Raw genomic sequence first — 27,529 nt, 5'->3', positions numbered from 1 at the left:
ATCATTGAAAGGAAGGTAACGCATTTGAAGTTTGAACCTATGAACTATCTTAAGCTAGTAGGACACACAGTATCCAACAAATATAGAGGATTCTTGTGATTTTCTCAAAATTATGAAATACTGTGAAGTGACTCCTATGAGTTTGTTGTGGTGAATGGGATGCCTTGACACCTTCAAACATCAGTAGAATTAAATGAGTTAATGCAAGCCCCTGATTGAGCAGAGCACATAGCAGGTAATATGACACCAGTAAAATTGAATGACTGAAATACTGTTATTACTAATATAAATATAAGTAAGAAACTGAAATTTATGTAAGTTTCAAGCTTTCTTCCCCTTTTTGTTCCATCCAGATAATGATAAAACCTTTTTAAATTAAAGTGATTTTGCTTTTAGCAAAGATTGTGTCTTCAATGGCACATATTTGGAAACATTCTGAAAGAGGTAATTTTCTGTTAGAAGAGCCACTTGGGATTGACACTTGTGAAGGAGGTATAATTCTGAAAAGAGAGGGATTGAGTTATATACCGTGGCAAAAAGATATCAGCTTATCTCACCGGAAACGCTGGGGCAAAGATGGTCCATCAAGATGTTTTACTTTGAGGTAAGGGAATCCATACTTTGTTGACCATCTATTGGGTGTGGCCTGGCTGAAGGGAGACTGTGTGACCTTGGATGGATGTGGTGGCTGTCTTTGGCTGAAAGCAATTCCCTAAGAGGGACTAAACTAAGCACCATCAGATGTAAAAGCCACAGCAAATGGAATCCATTGTGATGGGGAATCTAAGTAGAGCACTTGAAAAAATAAATTGGGGAGTCCATGTGATGTTCTGTAGCCCTTCTTGATGGGAGAAAGACTTCAAAGTATCATGAGAATAATGCCACATATCCAAGAAGTAAAGAGCCTGCTGCAAAGAAAGAAAAAATAATTGAAGGAGCCATACTTATCATAAGAAGTAAATTTTATCTCATGATAAGAGGGACTATTAATGGAACTTTCCAAACCCTCAGATTCTATAGGATTATGGTTCTCTGCAACTTTTATCTTTTATCAGGAATATTGAATTGTAATTTGGTGTATTTAAACCGAGTCACCATTCTTAGATCTTTTCTGCCTGATTTCATACCTCTCTTCTGACCTTCAGCTTGCCCAGACCTCCACTTTATACCTAATGGAAGATGTGTTCCAGTTTCATTTATAGCCATGTATCCCCGATATTTTCTTTTGTTTGGTGGGCTTTTATCATGTCTTCTGCTAAGATTTCACCTCTCATGGTGCATTTCTAGTTTCTGATTTCTGGGTCTATGCTTCATCCCATTTCTTATTGAACTCTTTCCCATAGTTAAGTATAAGCTGACATCTAGATACACAATCTAAAAAGGAATGTCTTGCTAGAAATCTTATCAAAATATATAATGATCTTACATTAATTTGACTGCAAATTAAAATTGCACTTAGTAGTTATTACTTTCCTTATGAAATTGACAAACTCTCTTTATTGAAGAATCTACCATAGACTCTAGATAGCCAAGAATCAACTTCAGGTTTAAAGTTCTTTTTTATCCTAATATTTTCACTTTTTATTAACCTAGAGTTGTAACAGTACATATAAATCTTATCTATTCTCTTTGAGTCCAAAGATGTACAGAATTGATTCTTTTTTTTTTGGGGGGGGGGCGGCAGGGGGCTCCATGGTCTGGGAATCAAACTCGCATGGGTTTGATGGTCTCCCACATGGAAGGTGAGTATTCTACCACTGAACTGCCTGTGCACCACAGAACTGATTCATTTTAATAAGTATGAAAGAGACTGCTATGTGCTAAAGAATGTATTTCTTCTTTTCTTATGGAAGAACACATAGCTCCCATATAATCCAAACGACTGTATTCTAACTAATACAAAATGAATAAAAATGGTATATGCTTTTCTCAGTGTTGACTCATGATATCTTCCTATGGCTCCTTTTTCATGCCTTTTCCACCTTTGAATGACTAGAATGACAATTGGCATTCTCCCTCCCCAATTCCAATAAGTAAATTTAGAAACAACAATCGTAAATTGGAGAATCTCTGTCAGCCCAGGGTCTAGAAATACTATGTGGAGGAGAACCTTCTGACAACTTCTACAATTAATCATCCAGTCTTATTTCTTGAACAAAAAGTTACTTTGGAATCTTGATCTCACATAGATGTTTTAGACCCTTTCTACATCTTCAGTTAGGAATCTAAAAATAAGTTAATTTCCAAGAGCTGCTTATTCTTCCATCTACTTAGTTCAAAATTTTAGTTTTTGAACTTTTCTTTTAGTTTTTAACTTTTATTTTCAGGTTGTGGAACAGCTTCCAAACTAGTTTTCCAAATATCAGATCTCTCAAGTAGTCCCATCTCCAATGGCCTCCATTACTGGCAAGACAAATAACCTAATGATGTTGCTAAATAATATCATCTGTTTTGGTACCAGTGAACAAGAGTAGTCAAATGCCAGACAGTTAGATTTATGAAAGAGCGGGATCATCAGGTAAAGATAGGGAAAGATTTGAATAGATGATCCACTTAGAGTGAGTCTTTCCTGTAAGGTCTATAAATGAAAATGTTTCTAAATATTTAATATCCATTCCATAGTCTTTTTTTCAAATTCTCTTTCTATAAATATTTCATTACTAGTGAGATCTCCTATGGACTATTTTTTTGAATGGAGATTTTCATTTTAAGTAAGACATTGTAATAAACATTTCTGGCCTGATCTGAGGTTTACCATCTAAAATTTACATAGCATTCAAGGCTAGAAAGCAAATGATTCATTTGAGCAGCACCAAAGGGAACAGGGTTCACCCAAATTGAAGTAAGGATAAAACCAACAGTCAATTTTATTGAAATAATGTAGTAAATCATGGATTAATTTTAGCCAGATAGTACACTCTTACCAAGGAGTAACTAAAGATGTAAAAAATAATACTGAAGATAAGATAGTTAATAGATAACAATTAATAGTCTAGAAGCCTAAGCCAGAAAACAGGAAAGAAAACAGATAAAAGAAAGAATAAAATCATTCAGATAGAAGTGTGACAGATTATTAATATCTGAATTATGGAAACAAAGAAGGAATTTTTTTTGTTACTCCAAGGAACTTCCCCTTTTAAACACAAAACAAAGAGGGTCTTCTTATGATTATTTATTTCCTTGTGTTCTAAATTGCTTATAAAATGAACAAACATGTTCAGTTCAAAAGATCTCTGAAATGGCCAATGCATTACCAAATTGTCCTTAGTAAAATTATGCCAGGTAGAGAGATATTTTTAAGAATTAAAACATAAAGAAAGCTGCTGATTGGCTCAGAGGGCCAACAAGACTTATAAGACCTTTAAATAGATGCAGGAATTGGTAGGAAGTGTAACAGCAAAGTCAAATACCTCCAGGAACTGGCTAAAGAGCAGCCATCACCAACTGGGGTGAAATGAAACTATATTAATCATTTCTCAGTTAAACAAAGGCAAGTCATAGGAAGTTCTTTAAAACATTCTGTAAAGTTGACTAGATCAAAATTTATCCTATAAAGAAACAAGTATGAAAATATCTTCTAACTAATCTCTTCCCTTAGGAACATTTGGAGGGACAAATTTCTTGAATCTATTCTCACTCTGCCTTATGAACTTCCTCTTACAGATTCAAAACAAAAAGTGACAAAGACAGATAGACAGAAAAACTGTTGTGTTACTATGGGTGAGGCACATTTTCACAAAAGTTAAGAATTTTCCATTTTGGATTAGATAACTGAAGCATTTCTCAAAGAGGGATCCCCATTCTCAGGAGACAAAATAAACTCAACATTTATGATCTATGAGGGATGGGCAGATTTGTTCTGTAAAGGAGAATATTGCAAATATTTTCAGATTTTCAAACTGAACTCTGTTTTAAGTATTCAAGTACACTATTGTGGCAGAAAAGCAGTCATAGGCAATACATTAAAAAATGGGCTGGCCCACAGGACACTGTTTGACAACTCCTTGTCTAGACAAACAGAAGTCCGAGTTCAGGCTCAATATTGGCTGTACTTACCAACATGGTCTGAGCGATCCCTGGGCAGGCAGCTGATATGACCTCACAGAGGAACACTCTTTCTGAATAGAGAGTCTTAAATCCTGGCAGTAAGATTTTTGAAGGCCCTTGGTGACCTACAGGATTAATAATCATAGACAAAAAAAGTCTGTTGATGAATTAGCAGATTTAGCAAACTGAGACTTTCTGCAACCACAGAGAACATTACCTTGACACAGTCTCAGTACTGCCTAAAAGGGGGGGAGTTAGGGAAGGGTCTTTATGGTATTTTAAAGTCTCAGCTCAAGTAGTTTCCTATGGATCTTTTTTAAAAAAATTTATTTTAAATACCAATAAACACCAAACAAACGCAAACATTCTTAACTTTTGATCATTCCGTTCTACATATATAATCAGCAATTCACAACATCATCACATAGTTGCATATTCATCATCATGATCATTTCTTGGAACATTTGCATCTATTCAGAAAAAGAAATAAAAAGACAACAGAAAAAAATTCATGCATACCATACCCTTTACCCCTCCCTTTCATTGATCACTAGCATTTCAATCTAAATTTATTTTAACATTTGTTCCCCCTGTTATTTATTTTTATTCCATATGTTTTACTCATCTGTTGATAAGGTAGATAAAAGGAGCATCAGACACAAAGTTTTCACAATCACACAGTCACATTGTGAAAGCTATATCATTATACAATCATCTTCAAGAAACATGGCTAGTGGAACACAGCTCTACATTTTCAGGCAGTTCTCTCCAGCCTCTCCATTACATCTTGACTAACAAGGTGATAACTATTTAATGCGTAAGAATAACCTCCAGGATAACCTCTCAACTCTGTTTGGAATCTCTCAGCCACTGACACTTTGTCTCATTTCACTCTTCCCCTTTGGGTCAAGAACGTTTTCTCAATTCCTATGGATCTTTTCGATGTGGATCTTTGAAGGCAGGGAAAATTTTAGAATTGATCATAGCTTGTTACATTGTAGCACATGTTTGACATACAAAAATGAGGTGAAGATTTTGAGGTAAGGTTTGATGGAACTGTTGTCATGAGATGTGAGCTCTTTTTCCAGCTCTGAAAAGTGTTGTTTGAGAGCTGTTCAGATGTGCAAAATTTTCTCAAATGTTTTTGTTGCAACAATTTTATGAAGCAAAAAGTGAAGTTACACATTGGTTTGAAGTCTTAACTCCCAGGGTGAACATTTCTTAGAGAAAACATTTAAGTTATATTGACACAGCCATGCTTTTTCTAAGATAAGAGTCAGTAGGAGAAGTTTCCAGAACAAAACGGTGAGAACTAAATGATTGTGTGGATGTTCACACCACAGTGTATTTATCACCTGCCTACTTCTCTTTCTCCCCAACTGGTCAGTGGGATCTCCAAAAGCAGAAATGTGAATAGTTTAATTTACAGATTTTTAGTAATCATGGTAACTGATGTTGAGTTTTTTTTTTTAAATAATAAGGAAAAGCTTGCTAGAAGATAAATGGGGTAGAAACTGTACTATACTGCTTATATCTTTGTTCTAGAATGAAGCCCTTATCTTTCCATGTATTGAAAGTGTTACTAATTGATAATGTTGGCTGTAAGCCCAACTTGCAGATTGTCTCAGTGAAGAAATTTCTTTTTTTCAGTGTTATGACTTTATGCATGGACAAGTCCTATTCAATAAGCTATCAACATAGAGGTATTTCCATGTATTGAAAGTGTTACTAATTGATAATGTTGGCTGTAAGCCCAACTTGCAGATTGTCTCAGTGAAGAAATTTCTTTTTTTCAGTGTTATGACTTTATGCATGGACAAGTCCTATTCAATAAGCTATCAACATAGAGGTATAAAGGTCCTTTATCTCAATTCAAGATAAGTCTGAAACGCCACTTTAGCTCCAAATATCCCTATGACATCAGTTGAACTCTTTTTTAGCACTATACTACAACTCACCTTTTCCATATGCCGAATCCTGCTTCCTTTCCTTCCTTCCAGAGGTGTTGACTCCAAGAGCACTTCCACATAAAGTTCCGTCACACTTAGCTTACATTCTGCTTCTGGTAGCACCCAACCTACCGATGGTGGAGCCAGGAATGGTCAAAATAAAAAATTTAAGATGATATTTTTGAGTGAATCACTGCTGCCCTGCTAGCGATGAGCACCCCATCATTGCTCGTTGATAAAGCATGAATGGCTGCTGAGAATAGGTAGCTATGTAATTTCTAAAACTTTCACTGATGGTAAAATGGAATAGTATACATACAGAAGGAAACACAACAATTGACGCAAAGTATGAAAAGTTTATATGAGAAATATAGTGGTTATATTGGCAATGGAATGGAATGGCTATTACTAAGCTCTGTTGATGATCTGGAAAAATATAACAAAAGACTGAAAATGTTTACTTACCAATTAAAGCTTGATTGTATTTCTGCTCCTGAACATAGATAACTAAAAAGGAACATCGCTCTCACCTTATAATGAAAAAGAGTCAAAATAACTTCAAATTTATGACCATGACCTTTTTTCCCCAAATCATTTTAAATAACTGAGGTTGCAGAACAGTAAACTTTCCAAGGTCTAAATACAGTTGGTTTGTGTAGGGAGAGAGAAGATGTGAACACTAGCTCACTAGAAGCAAGAGGATACAGGTAAGGAGAGTCCAGGAAGAATAGTTGACAAATTAAAAAAGGCTGAATATGGGCTATCAGGACAGTTTGACTCTGTGGCCTGGGGACCACGGAAATTTGTGACTCCCACATCTTCTGAAGGCCTCTTTCCCACTGGGCACTCAAACAAAAGATCTGAAGCAGCCTTAAGAAGTGTCCATTAAGGTGCAAACCTGAGGTTGAGGAATACTAGCTGGGTGAGAAGTACAAAAGACTCCTCCCAGATCTTTCTTCCCTAAGTACACTAGGAATCAGAAACCTTTATCTGGGTGTGAGGACACAGAGCACTGCTGCTCTTAGGATATCATGGAAAATCATTACATCTTGTGGAAGGGAAAAGGGAAAAAGACAGAGGGAAGGACAGGAATATACACTCAATCAATAAACTATGGTCATAAGAATGACAGGAAAAAAATTAGAGGGCCACATTCCCAAGACCTGGGGACATCATGCATACGAAAGATTGAAGCTTCATCACAGCAACAGAAAAAGAACCCTGTCAATTACTCCCATCATTGCCAAACTAATAAGCCTGGGATTGTAAATAATAGCACAATACTGCTGGAAGAGGGACAGGAGAGATGACACAAGGACCCTCTGTGAGGCATAGCACACAGGAAGACTACATTTCATAATCCACCAGTCATTGCTCTAGCAATCCAAATCACACCCCAAACACAAGCTATAGCTATAGGAATTTGAAGCCTGTGATTTACTGAGGATAACCATAGCAAGAAAAAAGCTCACACCCAGTGCAACTTCTGATTAAATTAACTCAATCTCCAGTATTGAAGGTTTAATAGAAGGAAATATATGCATATTACAGACATAAAACTATTTATGTCATTCTCTTTGTTGTTCTACACAAGATGTCATATTTTAAAAAGCAGCAATAAATAAATAAATAAATAAATAGTGAGGCAAGAAAAGGGTAATAAAAAGAGACACTAAAAGACAAAAAGCAATTTTCAGAGCCATACAGATATGACCCTGATTTTCAAACTATCTGACAGAAAATTCAAAATACCCATGATTAATATGTAAATGGCTATATTGGAAAAGGTGAACAAATTGCAAGATCAGATGGGATATATCAGAAAATAGATGAAAACTGTAAGAAAAAATCAAATGGAAAGGTAATAAGAGAAAAAATACTAAAGGTAAGAAAAATGCCTTTAATGAACACTTCAATAGATTCAAAACACCCATGGAATGAATCAGTGAGCTTGAAGATGAGTCATTAAAAATACCCATTCAGAAACACAAAGAGAAAAAAAGAGGAAGAGGGGAAAAAAAATTAAACTCACTAAGATCTTTGAATAAATGGAATCCCAGGATTTAAGAAATAATGGATGATTTTTTTTTTTTAATTTGTGAAATGGAACAAACCACAGAATCAAGAATCTCAGAGCACATCAAGCAGGGAAACTGCTCTCCTTACCTCCAAAAAAATCACCTAGCTGTATCATGTGCAAACTGCTACATACAAAAGAAAAAGAAAAAAATGTTGAAGGCAGCCAGAGGGGAAAAAGAAAACATTATTTAGGGGTGGGGTGGGGGAGAATTACAACAGACTTCTTGTATTAAACCATGTATCTCAAAGACATTGGAAGAACATCATTAAATTGTTTAAAGGGGGAAAAACAAAATAAATGGAAAAACTTGTCAACTCACAATTCTATACTCATCAAAACACAGATGTTGAAAATAGGGATTCAAGAAGATATACCATGCAAGAAGAAACTATAAGAGAGCTGAAGCAACTTCATTAATTCTATAAAAATATGGTTTAAATAAAAAAAAGTGTTACTGCAGACAAAATGGGACATTTCATAGTGATGAGTGTATTTGTTTTCATGACAATATAAAAATTGGAAAAACATACTATCTAAAAACATCCCAGATATATAGAAAGTAAACAATGACAGAATTGAACAGATATATGTGCAAATTAACAGTGATAACTGGAGACTTCAATACCCCTCTCTCAATAATGGATAAATTTACCAGACAGAAAGAATATCAGGAAGGATATAGAGACTTGAACACTACTAAAAAAACAGACTCAAACAGCATCGTTAGAAAATTCACTCAACGACTGCAGAATGCACACTGTTTTTTAGCATGCATGGAAAATTTCCCACGATAGATCATATGTCAGTCTACAAAATAAATTTCAAGAAATTTTAACAGATTGAAATCATATGAAATATGTTCTCTGACCATATTGGAATTATATTATAAATTAACAGAAACAAATGCAGAAAAGTACCAAATATCAAGATACTAAATAACAGCCTTCTAAATTACCCATAGGTCAGTGAGGAGGTTCCAAGAGAAATCTAAAAATATGTATAATTTTTGAAGGAGGTGAAAATTAAAAAAAAAAAAGTGTTAGGGAAAAATAATCCTGATGTGCAGGGCTTCCAGCAGTGTACCTGGACATTCATGCAGAAAGAAAAAGTGACTTGAGGTTAGATTATACATAGACTAATGTGCAGTGGCAAATAGCTTGGCCAGCTGGTAAATGGCCTGGAAGGAAAGGATTGGAATTTCTGGGACACGGGTGTCTAGAGCAGAGACGTATAGATAGATGTATGGGTTTGTCATACAATAAAGTATAACATCCTCATATCACAGTTTTGTTTTGTTTTGTTTTTGCCACTATCAAACATCTATCATAGACAAGGCGTTAAGCAACCAGCAAGACAAATGGGTCCTGGCAGCCAACTTTAGCAAGATTGTCATCAGCCACTGTGTTGTCACAATGGATATATGAATGAAGTAAACTTAGTCGCAGGGTGAAAACTATACATAGGTCTGACAGCACAAGCTCACACTTACCAAAGCCAATCTAGCTACTAAATATCCCATCTGCCAGAATCATAGATTGATGCTCTGTGATCACTCTTTTGAGGACACCAACTAGCCTGTTTGTGGCAAGTAGACCATTTTGAACTACTGCTTGTCTGAAGGGCAGTAACTCATTTTTAATGGAGAAAACATATTCCAGATATGTCTTTACTACTCACTTACAGAATGATTAATCCATAATTGTGTGATCCTACAAAACATTGCATGAGACTAACACTGCATTCAGCACAAGGGAGATGGAAGTAGGCTCTGCACATACCCAGAACTGTTGATCTGATAGAAAGTTTTAAAAGGTTGTTGAAGATGTAAATAAAATGCAATTTGAAGATGACCATTTATGCTCAATGAAAGCCACTCTGCAGGAGGCAGACACTTGGATTGAAGACCTTTATATGGTGCTATGTCCCCAACACGTAGAATAAAGTGGTTTGTGATACAAGGGGTTGAAGGAAGAGTGGCCTCTCCTGCCATCACTCCCAGCAACCAGTTTGGGAAATGTGTACATAGCATTCCTGGATCTCTGGATTTCTTTTTTTTTTTTTTTTTTTTTTTAGAAATCATTCCATTCTACAAATGCACTCAGTAATTCTTAGTATCATCACATAGATGTATGATCATCATTTCTTAGTACATTTGCATCGATTTAGGAAAAGAACTAGCAAAACAGCAGAAAAAGATATAGAATGTTAATATAGAGAAAAGAATTAAAATAATAATACTAATAATATATATATATATATAAAGGAAAAAGAAAAAACAAAAACAAAAGATACAAACACACAAACAAACAAACAAAAAACCATATTTCAGGTGCAGCTTCATTCAGTGTTCCAACCTAGTTACATTACACTTAGGTATTATTGTGCTGTCCATTTTTGAGTTTTTGTATCTAGTCCTGTTGCACAGTCTGTATCCCTTCAGCTCCAATTACCCATTATCTTACCCTGTTTCTAACTCCTGCTGGTCTCTGCTTCCAATGATATATTCCAAGCTGATTCTCGAATGTCGGTTCACATCAGTGGGACCTTACAGTATTTGTCCTTTAGTTTTGGGCTAGACTCACTCAGCATAATGTTCTCTAGGTCCATCCATGTTATTACATGCTTCATAAGTTTAGTCTGTCTTAAAGCTGCATAATATTCCATCGTAGGTATACGCCACAGTTTGTTTAGCCACTCGTCTGTTGATGAACATTTTGGCTGTTTCCATCTCTTTGCAATTGTAGATAATGCTGCTATAAACACTGGTGTGCAAATGTCCGTCTGTGTCTTTGCCCTTAAGTCCCTTGAGTAGATACCTAGCAGTGGTATTGCTGGGTCGTAATCCATTCTACCATTTTATGTCTTTTGATTGGGAAATTCAGTCCATTAACTTTTAGTATTATTACTGTTTGGATAATATTTTCCTCTACCATTTTGGCTTTTGTATTATATATATCATATCTGATTTTCCTTCTTTCTACACTTTACTCCATACCTCTCTCTTCTGTCTTTTCGTATCTGACTCTAGTGCTCCCTTTAGTATTTCTTGCAGAGCTGGTCTCTTGGTCACAAATTCTCTCAGTGACTTTTTGTCTATAAATGTTTTAATTTCTCCCTCATTTTTGAAGGACAATTTTGCTGGATATAGGAGTCTTGGTTGGCAGTTTTTCTCTTTTAGTAATTTAAATATATCATCCCACTGTCTTCTAGCTTCCATGGTTTCTGCTGAGAAATCTACACATAGTCTTATTGGGTTTCCCTTGTATGTGACAGATTGTTTTTCTCTTGCTGCTTTCAAGATCCTCTCTTTCTCTTTGACCTCTGACATTCTAACTAGTAAGTGTCTTGGAGAACGCCTATTTGGGTCTATTCTCTTTGGGGTGCGCTGCACTTCTTGGATCTGCAAATTTAGGTCTTTCATAAGAGTTGGGAAATTTTCAGTGATAATTTCTTCCATTAGTTTTTCTCCTCCTTTTCCCTTCTCTTCTCCTTCTGGGACACCCACAACACGTATATTTGTGCACTTCATATTGTCATTCAGTTCCCTGATCCCCTGCTCAAGTTTTTCCATTCTTTTCCCTGTAGTTTCTGTTTCTTTTTGGGATTCAGATGTTCCATCCTCCAGTTCACTAATTGTAGCTTCTGTCTCTTTAGATCTACCATTGTAGGTATCCATTGTTTTTTCCATTTTTTCTTCTTTGTCCTTCACTCCCATAAGTTCTGTGATTTGTTTTTTCAGATTTTCTATTTCTTCTTTTTGTTCAGCCCATGTCTTCTTCATGTCCTCCCTCAATTTATTGATTTGGTTTTTGAAGAATTTTTCCATTTCTGTTCGTATATTCAGCATTAGTTGTCTCAGCTCCTGTATCTCATTTGAACTATTGGTTTGTTCCTTTGACTGGGCCATATCTTCAATTTTCCGAGCGTCATCCATTATTTTCTGCTGGTGTCTGGGCATTTGATCAGATTTCCCTGGGTGTGGGACCCAGCTGGTTGAAAGCTTTTTCTGTGAAATCTCTGGGCTCTGTTTTTCTTTTCCTGCCCAGTAGGTGGCGCTCGTGGCGCTCGTCTGTCTGCACGGCAGTCGGCCCGGGAAACCGCGCGTGGAGGCGGGTGTCGCTGGCCGCCACGGCTTGGGAGAGTGCCGGTCCCAATTGCCCAGCTGGCCCGAAACGCCAAGCGTGACGGGAGGGCCCCGCTATCCAATGTTCCCAGTCAGACCGGGGAGCCACGTGCGTGGAGGGAACCCCAGTCGCCAGCCGCCCCGGCCGGGAAAATGCGCGCCCCTTGGGTATCTCACCGCAGCAGATTCTCCCTGCCCGTTCAGCTGTTCCAGAATGGGGTACGCTGTCTTTTTGGTATCTGTCGTGACTCCGGGAGCTGTTTCGTGTTGTTTCTGTTTCTTTAGTTGCTTTTCTGGAGGAGGAACTAAGACCCGCGCGTCTTACTAAGCCGCCATCTTCTCCGGAAGTCTCCGATCTCTGGATTTCTTATATTTAGATGTCCTTGTTCCCAAAGAGAAACTACTTCTTCAGGAGGACAAACAAGAAGCCCATTGAACTGCAAGAGGTAAATACCTCTGGGAACTTCAGTTCCTCATGAAAAGAAAAAGAAAAAGAACCTCACTGAAGGGGCATTAAGAATGATAATTGGAAGTACTTAGGCAGAGTGAAATTCATGTGGAATATAGTTGATTCATTTGCTACTTTTCTTATGATACTATATGTGCAACACTGTGCAATCTTGAGAATAAATGGACAAGTAAAGCAACCCCAGCGTGTGAAAGCCATGATAGTCACCATCCTACACCAATCAGAGATGGAATCTGTGTCATGACATCACATAAACCACAAAGACCAGCAGAGGATCTAGGTGAAGGTGAGAAGAATTAAGAATGGATAATGAGGATCGAAATAGAGCTTGCCCCACTGTGGTCCTGACACTAGCTGCAGAACCCAGGACTGGTATTTATTACACTAACCTTCACCTCTTAAGTTACCTTGGCAGGAGAGTTCCACTAGGACACAGGAGTAACTATTCCCAGAAACTATGCAAATAATTGGATTTGAGCAGTGGAAGCAGGTGTACTTCAATTGACATTGTGATGTATTGCCTAGAACTCTCTTCAAGAATGAACTCCCCTCCCTAGCTGCATAAAAGCACTACTAAAAAACTTTCAGCTTTAAACCTCTCTGGGGGATTGCCATAAGGAAGAAACCCTCCTTGTTCCAGTTTATTATTCCCCACCATGTTAGCCTCATTCAATTGTGAATTTAACTTGGGATAATAGCCTGCTTCTCATCCCAATTTAGGGCAATTATCATTGGCCATCTGAGCTCCTGAGTTCCCACGGAATGCCCTCTTCATTGGGAGTGCATTATCACTTTTCTTTTTCCCTTGTGGAATTCTTTCTTTTCCTTCCTCCCACAGATGTTAATCTCAGAGACATTCCCCAGTGAACATCCTGCAGACTAATCTCTGTCTCAAACACTGCTTCTTGGCACCTAGAAATCCAATCTGTCACAGTAAGATGGGCAGTTATTCATTCTCACTTTCAATGTAGCACATTACATCATCTTCTCTAACTAGTAGGTACAAACAATTCCTTTTTTTAATCTGTTTTCGGCTCTTACCAATTCATTTCTCTGGCCTTCGCCATTTTTTAAATCTCAGCTCACTTTAGGTTTGCTTAACTGAAAGGGCTTGATTATTTTCCGTGCATGAGCTTTTAACGTAACCTATACCTTGAATAACTACTCATATTTCTTAGGTACTGCTTTCTTTTCTTTGTCACTTTTATTGTTGAAGACCATTTTATCAGAATTTCCCTAACACATTTTTTTTTCCACTCATTTTTATCCATGGTCACACCTAAAATCTGTTGGAATTGTATGTTATATTTTTTTCTAACTTTTTTAGAAACCGACTTTCCTAATATCTTTTGTTCAAGCCTGACAATTCTTCCTATTACTTTTCTGGTCGATTATGAACACTGAAATGAAACAGGCTCTTTCTTCTAGATTCCTTCCTCATCATAAACCAGCTTTCCATAGCAGATGGCATTAAAAGCAGAATAGCAGCATTTATTGTCATTTCTCCTACTCTCAAAGATGTGAAATTACCTCAATTTTTTCCTCTCTTCCAGTGGATTATACCTGTTCGATATTAAAAGCTTCATAACAAATGATCTGGTAGTTTATTGTTTTCATTTTTACTATGGTCAATGGCTAAGCATTTAAAATGTCTGCTGTAAATCATTTTACATACTATTTCATTTATAGTCTTTAAATTAGTATGTATGACTTCTATTTTTTTTAAGGGCTGCTAAAATTTCTTTTAAAAACATAAAAGTATGAACCAGGGTAGGGAACAAATATATGGATGAAGTGATCAAATGTTCACTCATTTATTTATTCATTCCTTCAAATATCAATACAAAGTGCCTATTTTCCAAGCATTATTATAGGCATTGGGAATACAGAAGAGACAAAAAGAAAAAAAAAGTACTATGAAGAAATATTAAGTAGGATGAGGGGAATGGGGAGTGTGTGTACCATTTTAAATAGGGTAACCATAGAAGGATTCATTTTGAAGTAACATTTGAGCAAAGATTTGAAGAAAATGGATGTGTAAGCCACATGGGCATCAAAAGAAGAATGTGTCAGAGAGAGGAGAAAATGTGTGCAAGGTGTTTGTTCACTCCTAAATGATAATGTTAGATATGTTTTTAACGAGGGCTGATATTTTGTGGGTTTGAGCATACATGGTTGTACTTTTTGTTTTCTGGACTGGTGTCTGTTCTCTGCCTGTTTCCTACTAATTATTAAATATTTAAATATTACCAAGGCTTATTACCACATAAAAAGTATGTAAATGTTGAATATGAACTTGTAAATCTGAAAATTATAACTTCAATAATTTTTTTATTGTGGTTATGTCTCATTTTATGTATCAACTAATTCATGGACACAAAATTCTTTCTAGTTACAGGTTTCTTTCTTGATGTTTACAAAATAAATTACAGCGAATGGTTTGAGAAGAATTATATTCTTATTGAAAACAGAATTTTCTCAGAACGTAAGACTGAGCCATTGCGAAAACTATTTCATTTTATTTAAAATGCAATGAGAAAACAATGCTCCAATATTTCCTTTCTAACAAACATCCTCTATAATTCATTATATTCATTAATAATTAATAATTATGGAATATATATTAATTTCATGAGAAAGAAACCACATTTCTAGGTCTTTATCAGTTCTTTGCTTAATAGTAAATGGTTTGAGGTAATGTAATACTATGCATGCACATATATTTTTATTTCTAATCTGTGCATTAGAGGGGGAGTTTAATGAGACAGAGTTGATGTTCAAAATTTTTTTTCATTTTAAAGTCCTAGCACAATTTTCCAAATATCTCTCATCATTATTACCAGATGTCATATAATGCCTCATAGCCATGAAGAAGAAACAGCTGCAATTGTTTAGAAAAGAAAATGGCTTGTGTTTTGAATTAGGACGGATTTTAAATTTGGGTCCAGGGGGTAGTCAAGTGTGAAACAATGGGTTACTGAGGCAATACGCATGAGAAAAGATGGTTTATTATTCACTGCTCCCAAGTAAAGAGGGGTGCCACAAGGGGTCAACAGGAAGTGTAATTCAGCTGGGGTGACTCAACCAGCAGGTGGGGAGCACACGGATGGAACAAGAGCATCTTGTGGGCTTGTGTCTTTATTATGGTCTAGGAAAAGAAGTTAGTAGATTTCCTGCAAAAGTCAAGGATTGGTCAGTTTAAAGCAAAGTTGCTTAAAAAGGAGAGGTATTGGGGTTCTGAGGTAGCTGAGGATGGTTAGCTTATCATGTGGGGCCAGATGAGGGTATTAGGTGAGGCATGTGTGTGGTATTGTTGGTGGCCAATGACATTGGGTTTGAGCCCTGGGTTTCATGCACCAGGGGTGGAAAGCTATTTAACCAGGCCAAAGGTTAGTGTTGAGGTCAAGTTGCTTAGCCAAAGTCAGTTGGGTACAAAAACAGGACACAAAACTTTGATAGGACAACTTGTTGTTTACTTTCATAAATTTTATGTTATCAAATAACATTCCAAACTGGGTAGAACTTTCATTTAGTTTATTTGAATTTTTTAAATTACCAGAATCTTACTGAATTACATCAGATTTCTGAGAAACCTTTGCAGTAAAGAAGAGAGTGGAATGAAATATATGTTGAAAGAAAACAAAACCAAATAAAATCACCACCTAGAGTTTTGTATCCATTTGTGATGGTTGGGTTCTGGTGTCAACCTGGCCAAGTGATGATGCCCAGTTGTCTGGTCAGGCAAGCACTTGCCTGACCATTGCTGCAAGGATATTACATGGCTGGATGATAAACTGGAAGTCTAGTGTATTAAATAATCAGTCAGTTGATTGCATCTGTGGCTGATTACATCTGAGATCAACTAGGCCATGTCTCCTACCAACCAGATAATCCAATCCATTGAATACTGTTAAGGAAGAAGAGAGATACTTTCACTGCTTCTTCAGCCACTGAGCCTTTCCTGTGGAGTTCATCCAGACTCTTCATCAGAGCTACCAGCTTCACAGCCTGCCCTGCAGGCTTAGACCCTCCTTTCCCATGGCTGCATGAGACAGGCTTTATAAATCTCATATTTACAGATATTCCAGTTGGTCTGTTTCTCTAGAGAATCCTGACTAATACGCCATTTAAATAAACTTTCGAATGTGAAGGAGAAATAAGAAGTTTCTCAGTCAAACAAAAAAAAGTCAGTTTCTTTTTGTCTCCAGTAGACCTTCCATTCAAGAAAGGTTAAAAAATTCTTCAGAAACAAGGAAAATGATATACACCAGAAACTCAGATCTCTATAAAGAAAGGAAGGCCATCAGAAAAGAAACAAATGAAGGTAAATAAAAATATTTAGTTTTCTTATTTCTATCATCTCTAACAACTTTTTTTCAAAGTGACAATATCAACAATATATCTGATGATTATAGCCTATGGATAAGTGAAATGAATGGCAGTGGTGTTATAGGGATGGAAGAAGGAATTAATACTATTTTTGGAAACCTGCACTACACATGAAGTGGTATAATATTATTTGATAGATGACTTAGCTCAGTTATAAATGTATATTGCAAGTTCCAGGACAATCTCTAAAAAATGTTAAAATTTAATGGATTTTATAAAAGCAGAGAGAAAATGGAATCACATTAAATGCCAAATTAAAACCAGAGAACACAGAAAAGGGGGGAAGAAAAAAGAACAAGTAACATGACTACAAAACAGTTTAAAACACAGTAAATATTAATCAACTATATAAATAATCATTTAAAGTGCCAATGATATAAATATGTCTATAACAAGACAGAGATGGTCAAAGTGGATAAGAAACACAGGACTCTACCATATATTGTAAAAAAGAATCCTTTGAAATATAAAATGAAGATAAAGATACAGGGAAGGAGGAAGCTATGCCCTGTTAGTGCTAATCACAAGAAAGCTGGAGTAGCTCTATTAATTTCTCACAAAGCAGACTTGGGAGCTAGGAAGGTGATCAAGGATAAAGACAGGCATTACATAGTGATAAGACAGTAAGAAGATCAATTCTCTAAAAATTCATAGAAGTCCTTAAAGTGCATGCACCTAACAGCAGAGCATCAAATACATGACATGAAAGCTGATAACACTGCAAAGAAAAATAGATAAATTCACTATTATACTCAGAAATTTCAATTTTCCTTATACGTAATTAAAATACCCAACATGTATAAATTCAGTAGCGACATAGTTCAACTGGCCAAGTGATCAACTGGATCAATTGATATTTCATAAAAAACTTCTTCCAACAACAGCAGAATTCACATTCTCCTTAAGTCACGTTGAACATTCACGAAGATAGATGACATTCCTGGTCAAAGGACACACCTAAACAAATATAAAACAACATAAGTCATACAGAGTGTATTTCAGATTACAGTGGGATTAAACTAGAAATTGATTTTAAAACGATAGTGGAAAAGTCCCCAAATTTTGAGATTAAACAACATGTCTCTAAATAACGAACATGTTGAAGAAGAAGCCTCAAGAGAAATTTAAATTATATATTTGAATAAACTGAAAATGAAAGCACAACTTATTAAAATGTATGGGCTTCATCAAATAAATTTACAGGAAATTTCCTAGCATTGATGCATCTATTAGAAAATAGGAAAGATCTACAGTCAATAACCTAACATTCTACCTTAGGAAACTAGAAAAAGAAGCACAATATAAACTGAGGTAATGCTGAAGAACAAAGTCAGACGACTGACACTTCAAGGCTTACTATATTGGAGCTACAGAATCAAGGCAGTTGCCATTGACAAAAGAATACACAAATAGATCGGTGGAGCAGAAAAGAGAGCCCAGAAATAGACCAAAAAAATATAGTCCATTGACATTTGACAAAGGAGCAAAGGCAATTCAAAGAAGGAAGGGTGGTCTTTTCAACAAATGATTCTGGGTCAATTGGATACACATATACAAAAAAATGAATATGGATAAAGTCTTTATACCTTTTACAAAAAAAAAAAAAAAAAAACCTCAAAATAAATCTTAAACTTAAGTGTAAAACACAAAGTTGTAAAACTCTGGAAGATAACATGGGGGAAATTTGTTGACCTTGGATGTGTCGATGAGTTTCCATACAATAATAAAAGCATGATCCCATGAAATAAGCATTTATTAGCTTGACTTTAAAAAATTAATGAAGAGGCAAGCAACATATTTGGATAAAATATTTGCAAAACACATTTCTGATCAATTATTTGTATCAAAGTTACGCAAAAACTCTTAAAACTCAGCAAATAGTGAACAGAAAACCCATCAAAAATGAACGGATGCCTCATCAAAGAAGATATGCATATGGAAAATAAGCACATGAAAGATGCTCAATATTATACAATACTAGGGATTTGCAAATTAAAACAACAATGATTAATTGTAACACATGCAACCACAATAAAGCAAGGTATTAATAATTGGGGAAAACATGTGCCAGCATGCGGTGAGAGAGGGAAGGTTGGCCATATAGCACTTTATGTACTATTTACTTAGTTATTTTATATGTCTAAAACTAAACTAAAAATAAAATCTGTTAGTTATAAAATAAAAAAAGATAAAATAAAAATTAAGCATTAGAATTAAAAAATAGGACATTCATAATTTGGAGCTTCCTAATAGACACTATCAATTTGGACGTATGTCTTTGAAAGAACTAAAAAAATTGATTTTGACAAAGCTATCAGGTGGCAAAACTGAAGAACATTCCGTTTTTTTTTTTGCATGGCAGGTACCGGGAATTGAACTCGCATCTCCAACATGGCAGATTAGAACTCTGCCTGCTGAGCCACCGTGGCTTACCCAACAGCATTCCACTTTTAACACTAAAAATTTCTATTAAAATTTTAAAACAAAAGGGGGTGCAAGAGTAGTTCTGTAGTAGAATTCTCACCTGGGTTCTATTCCTGGTCCCTGTACTTCCCCCCCATCCCCTAAAACTCTAACAAATGGTGCTGCAATAAGGGATAGTCAGATGAAGAAAAAATATAATGTACCCCCACCATATAGCATTCAAAAAAATCCTCAAAATTTAAAATAGAGTAACTATTTAGTCAGAATTATCTTTAGGTGAAACATGTAAATTCTTTGTATTGTTAGTGTGCTAAAAGTATGGCATCTGGAGCCAGACAACCTGGATTAGAAACTGGATTCTAGTGCTTAAGGATATTGTTTAGAGTCTCTTTGCCTTAGTTTCATAATTATTAAAATAGGGATAAAAATAGTGTCTCTCTTATAGGGTTGCTATGTGGATTAAATTAGTTAATACTGATAAAATGCTGGCAATTGTGTTTGGCCATATAAGCATTTGTTGCATAAATACATTTTATTTTATTAGGAAATTATATACCATATGAAGTATATTATAGGTCTATAAGTATTAAAGAGTGTTATGAATTGAATCACGTACCCCACAAAGACATGTTCAAGTCCTAACTACTGAGAGTGTGGATGTCAGCCATTTGTATATAGCATCTTCAAAGCAACTATTAAAATGATACCAAAACTGAATCAGGGTGGGCATTAAAACAAAGGAAATCAGGTGGGCCACAGTGGCTCAGCAGGCAGAGTTCCCACCTGCCATGCCGGGTTCAATTTCCCGTATCTGTCCATGGAAAAAAAAACAAAGGAAATTTGGGGTAATGTAGGAAAAGTGAGGAAGAGTTAGAAAGAGACACATCACCATATAACAGAGTCAAAAATTGAATTATGGATCACTGGTAAGCTACTACCAGAACACTATAAACCAGAGAAAGCATGGGTTTGCCTGCCCTGCCAACACCTGGATTTCAGACTTCTAGCCTCTAAAGTTGTGAAACAATAGATTCTTGATTTTCAAGCAAATTAGCGGGTGATATATGTTGTTCACTGGTGACTAAGGCAAGAAGATTGTGACAAATGAGGAACGGTTAAAAATATTTGTGATTCTTGCACACACATTAAATATAAATGCAAATAAGGGGCATGTTATATTCATGGTTTTCTCTGTGTTGATGTAACTAACCTGAAACTGATAGATCTAATGACCTGATTCTCTGAGCTTCAAGAAGCATGTTCATGAATGCATGAATAGTTAAATATTTTGGGTTTTCCACTGTTCGTGCAAATAACACTTTCCCCATGTTTTATGTAAAATGACCAAACACCCATCATTCCATATTATCTTAATTACACATCCCATGTGATAGAAATTGAAGATATTGTTAACCACACTTCACTAATGAAAGTAAAACCCCTAAAAAGCGTTACTCAAATTAGTGGCAGATCTAGACTAAAATCTCATGCTGTTTCCAATACTTCAGTTACAAGTAATTCTAAAATTGTATGCTGATTCCCATCTTCCAATATATATCCTGAAAATCAAAGAAAGGCAGAGGGTTGGATGGACAGAGTTTCACTATTAGAAAATAGTAAAGATGACCTGGCCTCCATATTTTAAATCAGTAGTGACATAGAAAGATTTATGTGTGGAATGGTGAAATAAATAGGTGTTTTAGTTTTCCAGTGGTGATATAACAAAATACCACAGGCTAGTTGACTTAAAAAACAGAAATTTATTATCTTACCGTTCTGTTAGCCACAAATTCCAAATGAAGTTGTCGGCAGGACTATGCTTCCTCTTAAAAGGGGAGGATGTGTTCTATGCCTCTACCCTGGTCTCTACAGTGTGGTCAATAATTCATGATGTTCTCGGTTTGTGGCGTAGCCTAACCTCTGCCTCTGTCACTTGTCCATCACCCTCTGTCCATCTCTGTTTTACTATACCCAAATTTCCTCTTCTTAAACCAGAGCAGTTTAACATCATTAAAAAGATCCCATTTATGAATACGTTCACATTCCAGGATTGCGGGTTAGGACTTGATTAGATCTTTGGGGGAGGTACAATTCAATCCATCACAATAGGAAAATAAAGAAAATATTTCAGCAAGTCAGAATTGTCACAGATTTCATCTGATCCAGTAGTTTTGAATAGGGGTGGGTATCGGTAGCTGGGAGAGTGGGCAGGTGTGTGGAAGTGTTCTAGTTTGCTAGCTGCTGGAATGCAACGTACCAGGGATGGATTGGTTTTTAATAAAAGGGGATTTATTTTGTTAGCTCTTCAGAGGAAAGGCAGCTAACTTTCATCTGAGGTTTTTTCTTACATGGGAAGGCTCAAGATAATCTCTGCTGGTCTTCTCTCAGACCTCTGGTTTCCAACAACTTTCCCTGGGGTGATTTCTTTCTGCATCTCCAAAGGCCTGGGCTGAGCTGCAAGTGCTGAGATGAGGAATGCCAAGCTGCTTAGGCTGTGCTACGTTGTGCTCTCTCATTTAAGCACCAGCCAATTAAGTCAAACATCATTCATTGCAGCAGACACACCTCCTAGCCCACTACAGATGTGATCAGCAACAGACGAGGTTCACATGCCATTGGCTCATGTCCACAGCAACAGAACTAGGCACCTTCACCTGGCCAAGTTGACAACTCAACATAACTATCACAGGAAGAGAGGCAGTGGAGTAGCATCTCCCCCAGGAGACACTTTTTGATCCTCAAATTGAACAGGGGGAGGGTGTTGTGTTGGTGGGTGGGATCCAGACATGCTCAATGTCCTCCAGTGACTAGGGCAACTCTCCACCATTAATGGGTATCTCACTTGAATTCCCAAAGATATCTGAAAACTGATGTCTTTTATCCTACCAAATTTTAAGAGATTTGAATATTCCATGAATTAGGAAATTTTATAGAAATTAGTTTACCATACATGCTTTTTATTATGTTTTTTGAAATCTTTATCACTTTTCATTACTAATACTTTTCACAAACAAATAGGGAGAATTTTGCTTAGGAGCTAATTTCGTCACATACTTTTGGCAACACAAATAACTGGCAACCACTTCTGCCCTGAAGCAAATAAAAACATATATGTACCAAAAAGAGTTCTTATGGAAAATTATAAGATTCTATAAAACATTATCAGAACCATTTTAACTTGCGTCACCACTCCCAGCATAACGTATCAGTTAAATATTGTGTTGAATTCAAGTAACACAGCCCAAATACAAATAATGCTTACAATAAGATATGGTTTCATATTTCCCTCAAACATTAAAATGTACAGGGGGCAGTCCAGGCCTGAGGTACCTGCTCAGTGATGCTATTCATTTCCCACTTTCTCCCACATGTGTGCTGTGCCATTTTTAGGCTTCTATCTCAAGTTGTCCTCGTGGCCACAACATGGTTACTGGGACTCACCATCCCTTTTGTTTTTCCGATAGTAATAATGGGGAAAGAAAAAAATAGCACACACCAAACGATTCATCCCTTATTTAGTAGATTTTCCATTTGCTTTCACCAAAATCTACTATTTAAAGCTCCTCGGTAGGACTTAATCAAGGCCATTCCTATCAGAAAAGGGGCTAGGAAGCACAGTTCTCTTTGCCAGGCATGTTCTACTCCCATTCTGTTTTTAAGGAAGAATATGAAAATGGATAAATGATAGGCAAATGAGTTTCTGCCACAGAGATTAAAGCCATGGCGATTAACGGCAATAATTAGATAATTCCTAGTAAATGATGTTAAAAAATTGTGGGATGGTGAAAAGGAAATCAGGTCACTTGGCACAGAACTCAGGCCTCGGAATGCCAGAAGGCATGGAGGCCGGGCCATAGAAGTGCTGGTCAGGTCTGCCAGTTTGCTCATTTGATCCTATCAGACAGGGTATTTGGCAGAGGAAATGTTGGCTCTGTCAAAGACCAGGCCTGCCATGCTAATTTTGAGTAGTTTGTAATTTGAATTATAAAGATCTGGTCATAGAATCGGATTCCTTGCTGATACAGTAAACTGAGCAGCTACAGTTATATCTAATTTTTTTTCTTTTAATTTTCCTCCATTGAGAGTTACACCAGTATAAAACTGAAATTTTCATTCAAGAGTCGTATTAACACAAATGAATTTAAAACTTCTGAAACAATTCTTCACCTCCTATACACATATGACAATCCTGGCTAATTTCAGACATCTAATAAAAAGGCCAGAATTCAAACCCATTTATATCTCAGGCCACATATGTACTTAACCACTTTAGCATAATGAAAGCTCTCTAGATTTTGCTGTACTGATACATTAATGGAAATAACGTGAATGATGATGATAGGGGGTCAAACTGCAACAGAGTATGCAGAAAACTGTGTTTGAACCTGGGCAATGTTCAGTATGAGTGTTATAAGCAAGCTGCTGGAGAGAGCATACGGTGAAGGGACTAAACCCATTTAAAGTGAAAAATTTAAGGGTAATGTATTTTTTTTTTTTCCAAGAAACCTGAAAGGAGATGCGATCGGCAGAGGTAATGTATTTTTAAAAAGTGCTTATTTTACACAGAGAAAAAAAGAAGATTGATTTCTTTCTGAGGAGGGATTAGAATTATTTTGGCTTATCCCAGAGAACTAGGTCTAGGTGGTAGAATTTAAAGATAAATTGCCTTGACTCATAAAATTATCAAAAGTACCAATCAGTTTTCCCACTAGGACATCATGAGTTCCCCATTTCTGGGGTTGCACAAAGTTTGGATAATTGTTTTTATGAAACTAATTATAGCAAGAATTCTTGCAATGAGCCATATTTTGGACATGCCTCTCACATTTTCACTGGTCATATATGGTATCATTTCAATGAATGACTTAGTTATGTGCCCTTTCCAAGCCTTGAGGGAAAACGAAGTTTTTTATAAAGAACAATATTCTGAAATGCCATTATCATTCCATTGATTCCCAGGTGTTGGACTCACCCGGGTGCTTGAAAAAAATGTTCATTAGCAGACTCTTTCCCAATTCTACAAATAATCTCTGGAAATGGACACCAGAAATTTGAATTTTTATGAGTTTATAATATGACTCTTAGAATACTAAAGATTGAGAAATTTGGGTATTGAGGTGGACATTCTTCTCTTATTGTTTGTTGCTTTTAAATGAAAACAAATATGTGATATTCAGGTCTCTTTCTCATTCTGCAATGCCAATAGATTAGCATCACTAACATGTCACTCTTGCCTACTCTACCTGTTTTAATCCTAGAATCATAATCAATACTGAATTCTTACACAACATTTCTTATCTTCAGTACATGATTTGAAATATTTATTAATTGAAATGGCAGTATTCAGCTGTCCACTAAATCATTCTGATTCTGAAAGACTCTAAGTCTAAAAAAAAGGTAGACAGTGTTGGACATGGGGCTCTGAAATATCAAGAAATTGAAGACAGAATAAGGACTTTGGGAAGCCAGGGTCTTGTGCAAACCCTGATGATACCCAGTACTGTCAGTAGATAATGAGAGTACTGAAACAAAAGAAGTCATTATAGGAGAAGCTAACTAAAATGATGCAAAATTGAATGACAAATAAACCAATAGCTTTAGGTACTCTATAATATGACTTGACTTCATTTCACATTATACTTCATGTATTTGAATGCCCATAAGTTCAATTAAAAAAAAAAAGCATTGCCTAAAGACTTCTTAAATGCTGAACTAAGAAGATTTTCTGTTCCTTGTTATCAATCATGCCAAGAAAAAGACAAAATTTCATATTTATTGAAGTAAACTAAAAGTAAAAGGTCTTTATGTTTCAATGGAGTTAGGTCATTTATTTGCCACTTAAATGTAATACATGTATATATATATGCACATATGCATAAAGTGGGATATATTAGAATTTCACTCTCATGCTTTGGGGAGATATTACTCTAATGGTAAACTATGTGATTTTATAGTCGAGATAGTACTTATATTTTAAGCTTGGAGTGAAAATTGTAATTCTTCTCAACAGATTGTTAAGCATGAACGCTTACCTAATTGTTCAAGCCAAGTCAAAATCAACCATTGATGAGAATTTTGTATCACCATCTACATTTGAGTAGAACAAATCATATTGTTCAATATCTCTTTATAATAACTGCATTTAACTTTAAGAATAATCAAATTTTAATAAGTAAAATTTAAGAAACTTCTAAGACCTACATGCATCTTAATATAAAGACAGTAGAAATACTCTTTAAGCAGTATGATTTTTTGAATGACTTGAAAATAACTTACTTTACAAGATGACTGCCAAAATAAAATTTTCATCTACAATTTTGGTGAGCAGTAATTTTCATTGTTTTTCATGTGAATTTATCTGCTAAGGATAGAATTTCTCAATGTTTGGTCCTGAAATCAACCAATATTCAGTTATAGTAATTATTTGGCTGTATTTTATTTTTTTCCAAGCTAGAATATTTTGGGACAATTTTTTAAATGAATACACTAAAATTAATAATACATTAAATTATGAAATCATAAGTATTCACTCTGAAATACTTTAAAGTAGAAGTATGGAAGAAAATTTATGTTCTAACCACCCAGAAATAGCTTTTTCCTCTTCCCTAACTTTTCTCAATGTCAAAAATATTGCCACATCTATTTAGGTACAAAAAGGGAAATGAACCCCGCCACAGAGAGACAGTGTGTCAATGGTGAAAGGAAGAAAGTCACAAAACCTCAAAAAATAAATAAATAAAAGGGTATATCTTGAATGATCTACTGAACATTGTTGCCACTTTTAATGTGACATTAGCACAGTTTTCAGACAAACTTCTTAAAAACAAATTGATTGAATGTCTACTGTCTCCCCTCTCCTGCTAAGCTGCATGAGGCCTTGCCTGCCCTTGATCCTAAAATTCCCATCAAGGCTGACCACAAAGTAATTCTTTGAGGGTGAGTATGATCATCGTTCTTTCCTAAAAGACCAAATAATAAAGCCTCTTTTTTTTTTTTATCACAATATCACTCTATGCAAAACTCTCAGAGTCATTCTCAATTTTTCCTCTTTCTCATTATCTACATCCAGTTCATCAGCAATTCCTGTTTATTAAATCATCAAAGTGCACATCCAGCTGCCTCCTTTTCTGCACCTCCAGTGGCAGTCCTTCAGCCCAGGGACTCATCATCTCTAATCTAAATCAGGAAAATAATTTTTTCCAATTTGTATTTCACTCCCTGCTTACAACCTTTCAGTGGCGTCCCATCTTGATTAGGAAAAAAAAAAAAATCCAAACACATTTTCATACCCATCTAGCCCTGGAAGACCATTTGTACTCAGTCTTTTGACGATCATCATATAAATTCAAGCCACTTAGATTTTTTTCAGTACTTCAAAGACATCACAGCCTTAGCTGTTTGAACTTGGTTGTACACCTTTCTTTCTCTTACTAGTATTCTCAATTTTTACTCTCCTCATTGTATATTCTTCATTGTCCAGGTCTCAGCTTATATACCACCTACTCCCAGAACTTTTCCTGACCATTTCCTCTAAATCAAGTCTGTCCACTCCCCAGTAATCTCAACCTTGACCACATTGTTTTTCTCATGGGCAGGCACCAGGAAACGAACCCGGGTCTCCCGCATGGCAGGTGAGAACTCTGCCTGCTGAGTCACTGTGACCCAACCTTGACTACATTTTTATTCCTTCTATAGCATTTATGTGTTTTTAAATAGTGTATCTTGTTATGCGATTAATCTTAATCTATCTCCCCAAATAGAATGTAACTTCGCTGAAGGCAGAATACTTTTTGTCTTGTTTACTCTTATTTCTCTATACTTTTTCATAGTGCCCAACCCGTAGTAGGTTTTCAATGTATATATATTTTTTTATGTAGTATGGCCGGGGTCACATTTCATTATTTTTCCAAGTGAATATCCCATTATTGCAGCACAATTTGTTAAATTTGGGCTTTTTGTTTGTTTGTTTGTTTTCTTTCTTTGTCTGATTGTTTGTTTTTTCAGAAGTGCGTGGGCTGGGAATCAAACCCGGGTCTCCTGCTTGGCAG

At 36.0% G+C, this 27,529-nt stretch overlaps 1 protein-coding gene across 1 annotated transcript; it reads right to left on the bottom strand.

The window, feature by feature from the left end:
- Positions 1–577: 577 nt before the first annotated feature.
- LOC143683310 (uncharacterized) lies at positions 578–20,809 on the bottom strand. Its single transcript, XM_077159433.1, has 5 exons — positions 20,692–20,809; positions 13,058–13,225; positions 6,006–6,124; positions 4,057–4,172; positions 578–908 (listed from the first exon to the last, which is right to left on the bottom strand). Exons 1-5 carry the CDS (start codon positions 20,807–20,809, stop codon positions 860–862), a joined length of 570 nt encoding a protein of 189 aa, XP_077015548.1. The 3' UTR covers positions 578–859.
- Positions 20,810–27,529: the final 6,720 nt, after the last annotated feature.

Source organism: Tamandua tetradactyla, chromosome 5, assembly GCF_023851605.1.
Source record: "Tamandua tetradactyla isolate mTamTet1 chromosome 5, mTamTet1.pri, whole genome shotgun sequence".
Taxonomy (NCBI): Eukaryota; Metazoa; Chordata; class Mammalia; order Pilosa; family Myrmecophagidae; genus Tamandua; species Tamandua tetradactyla.
This window is presented reverse-complemented; position numbering and strand designations above follow the sequence as displayed.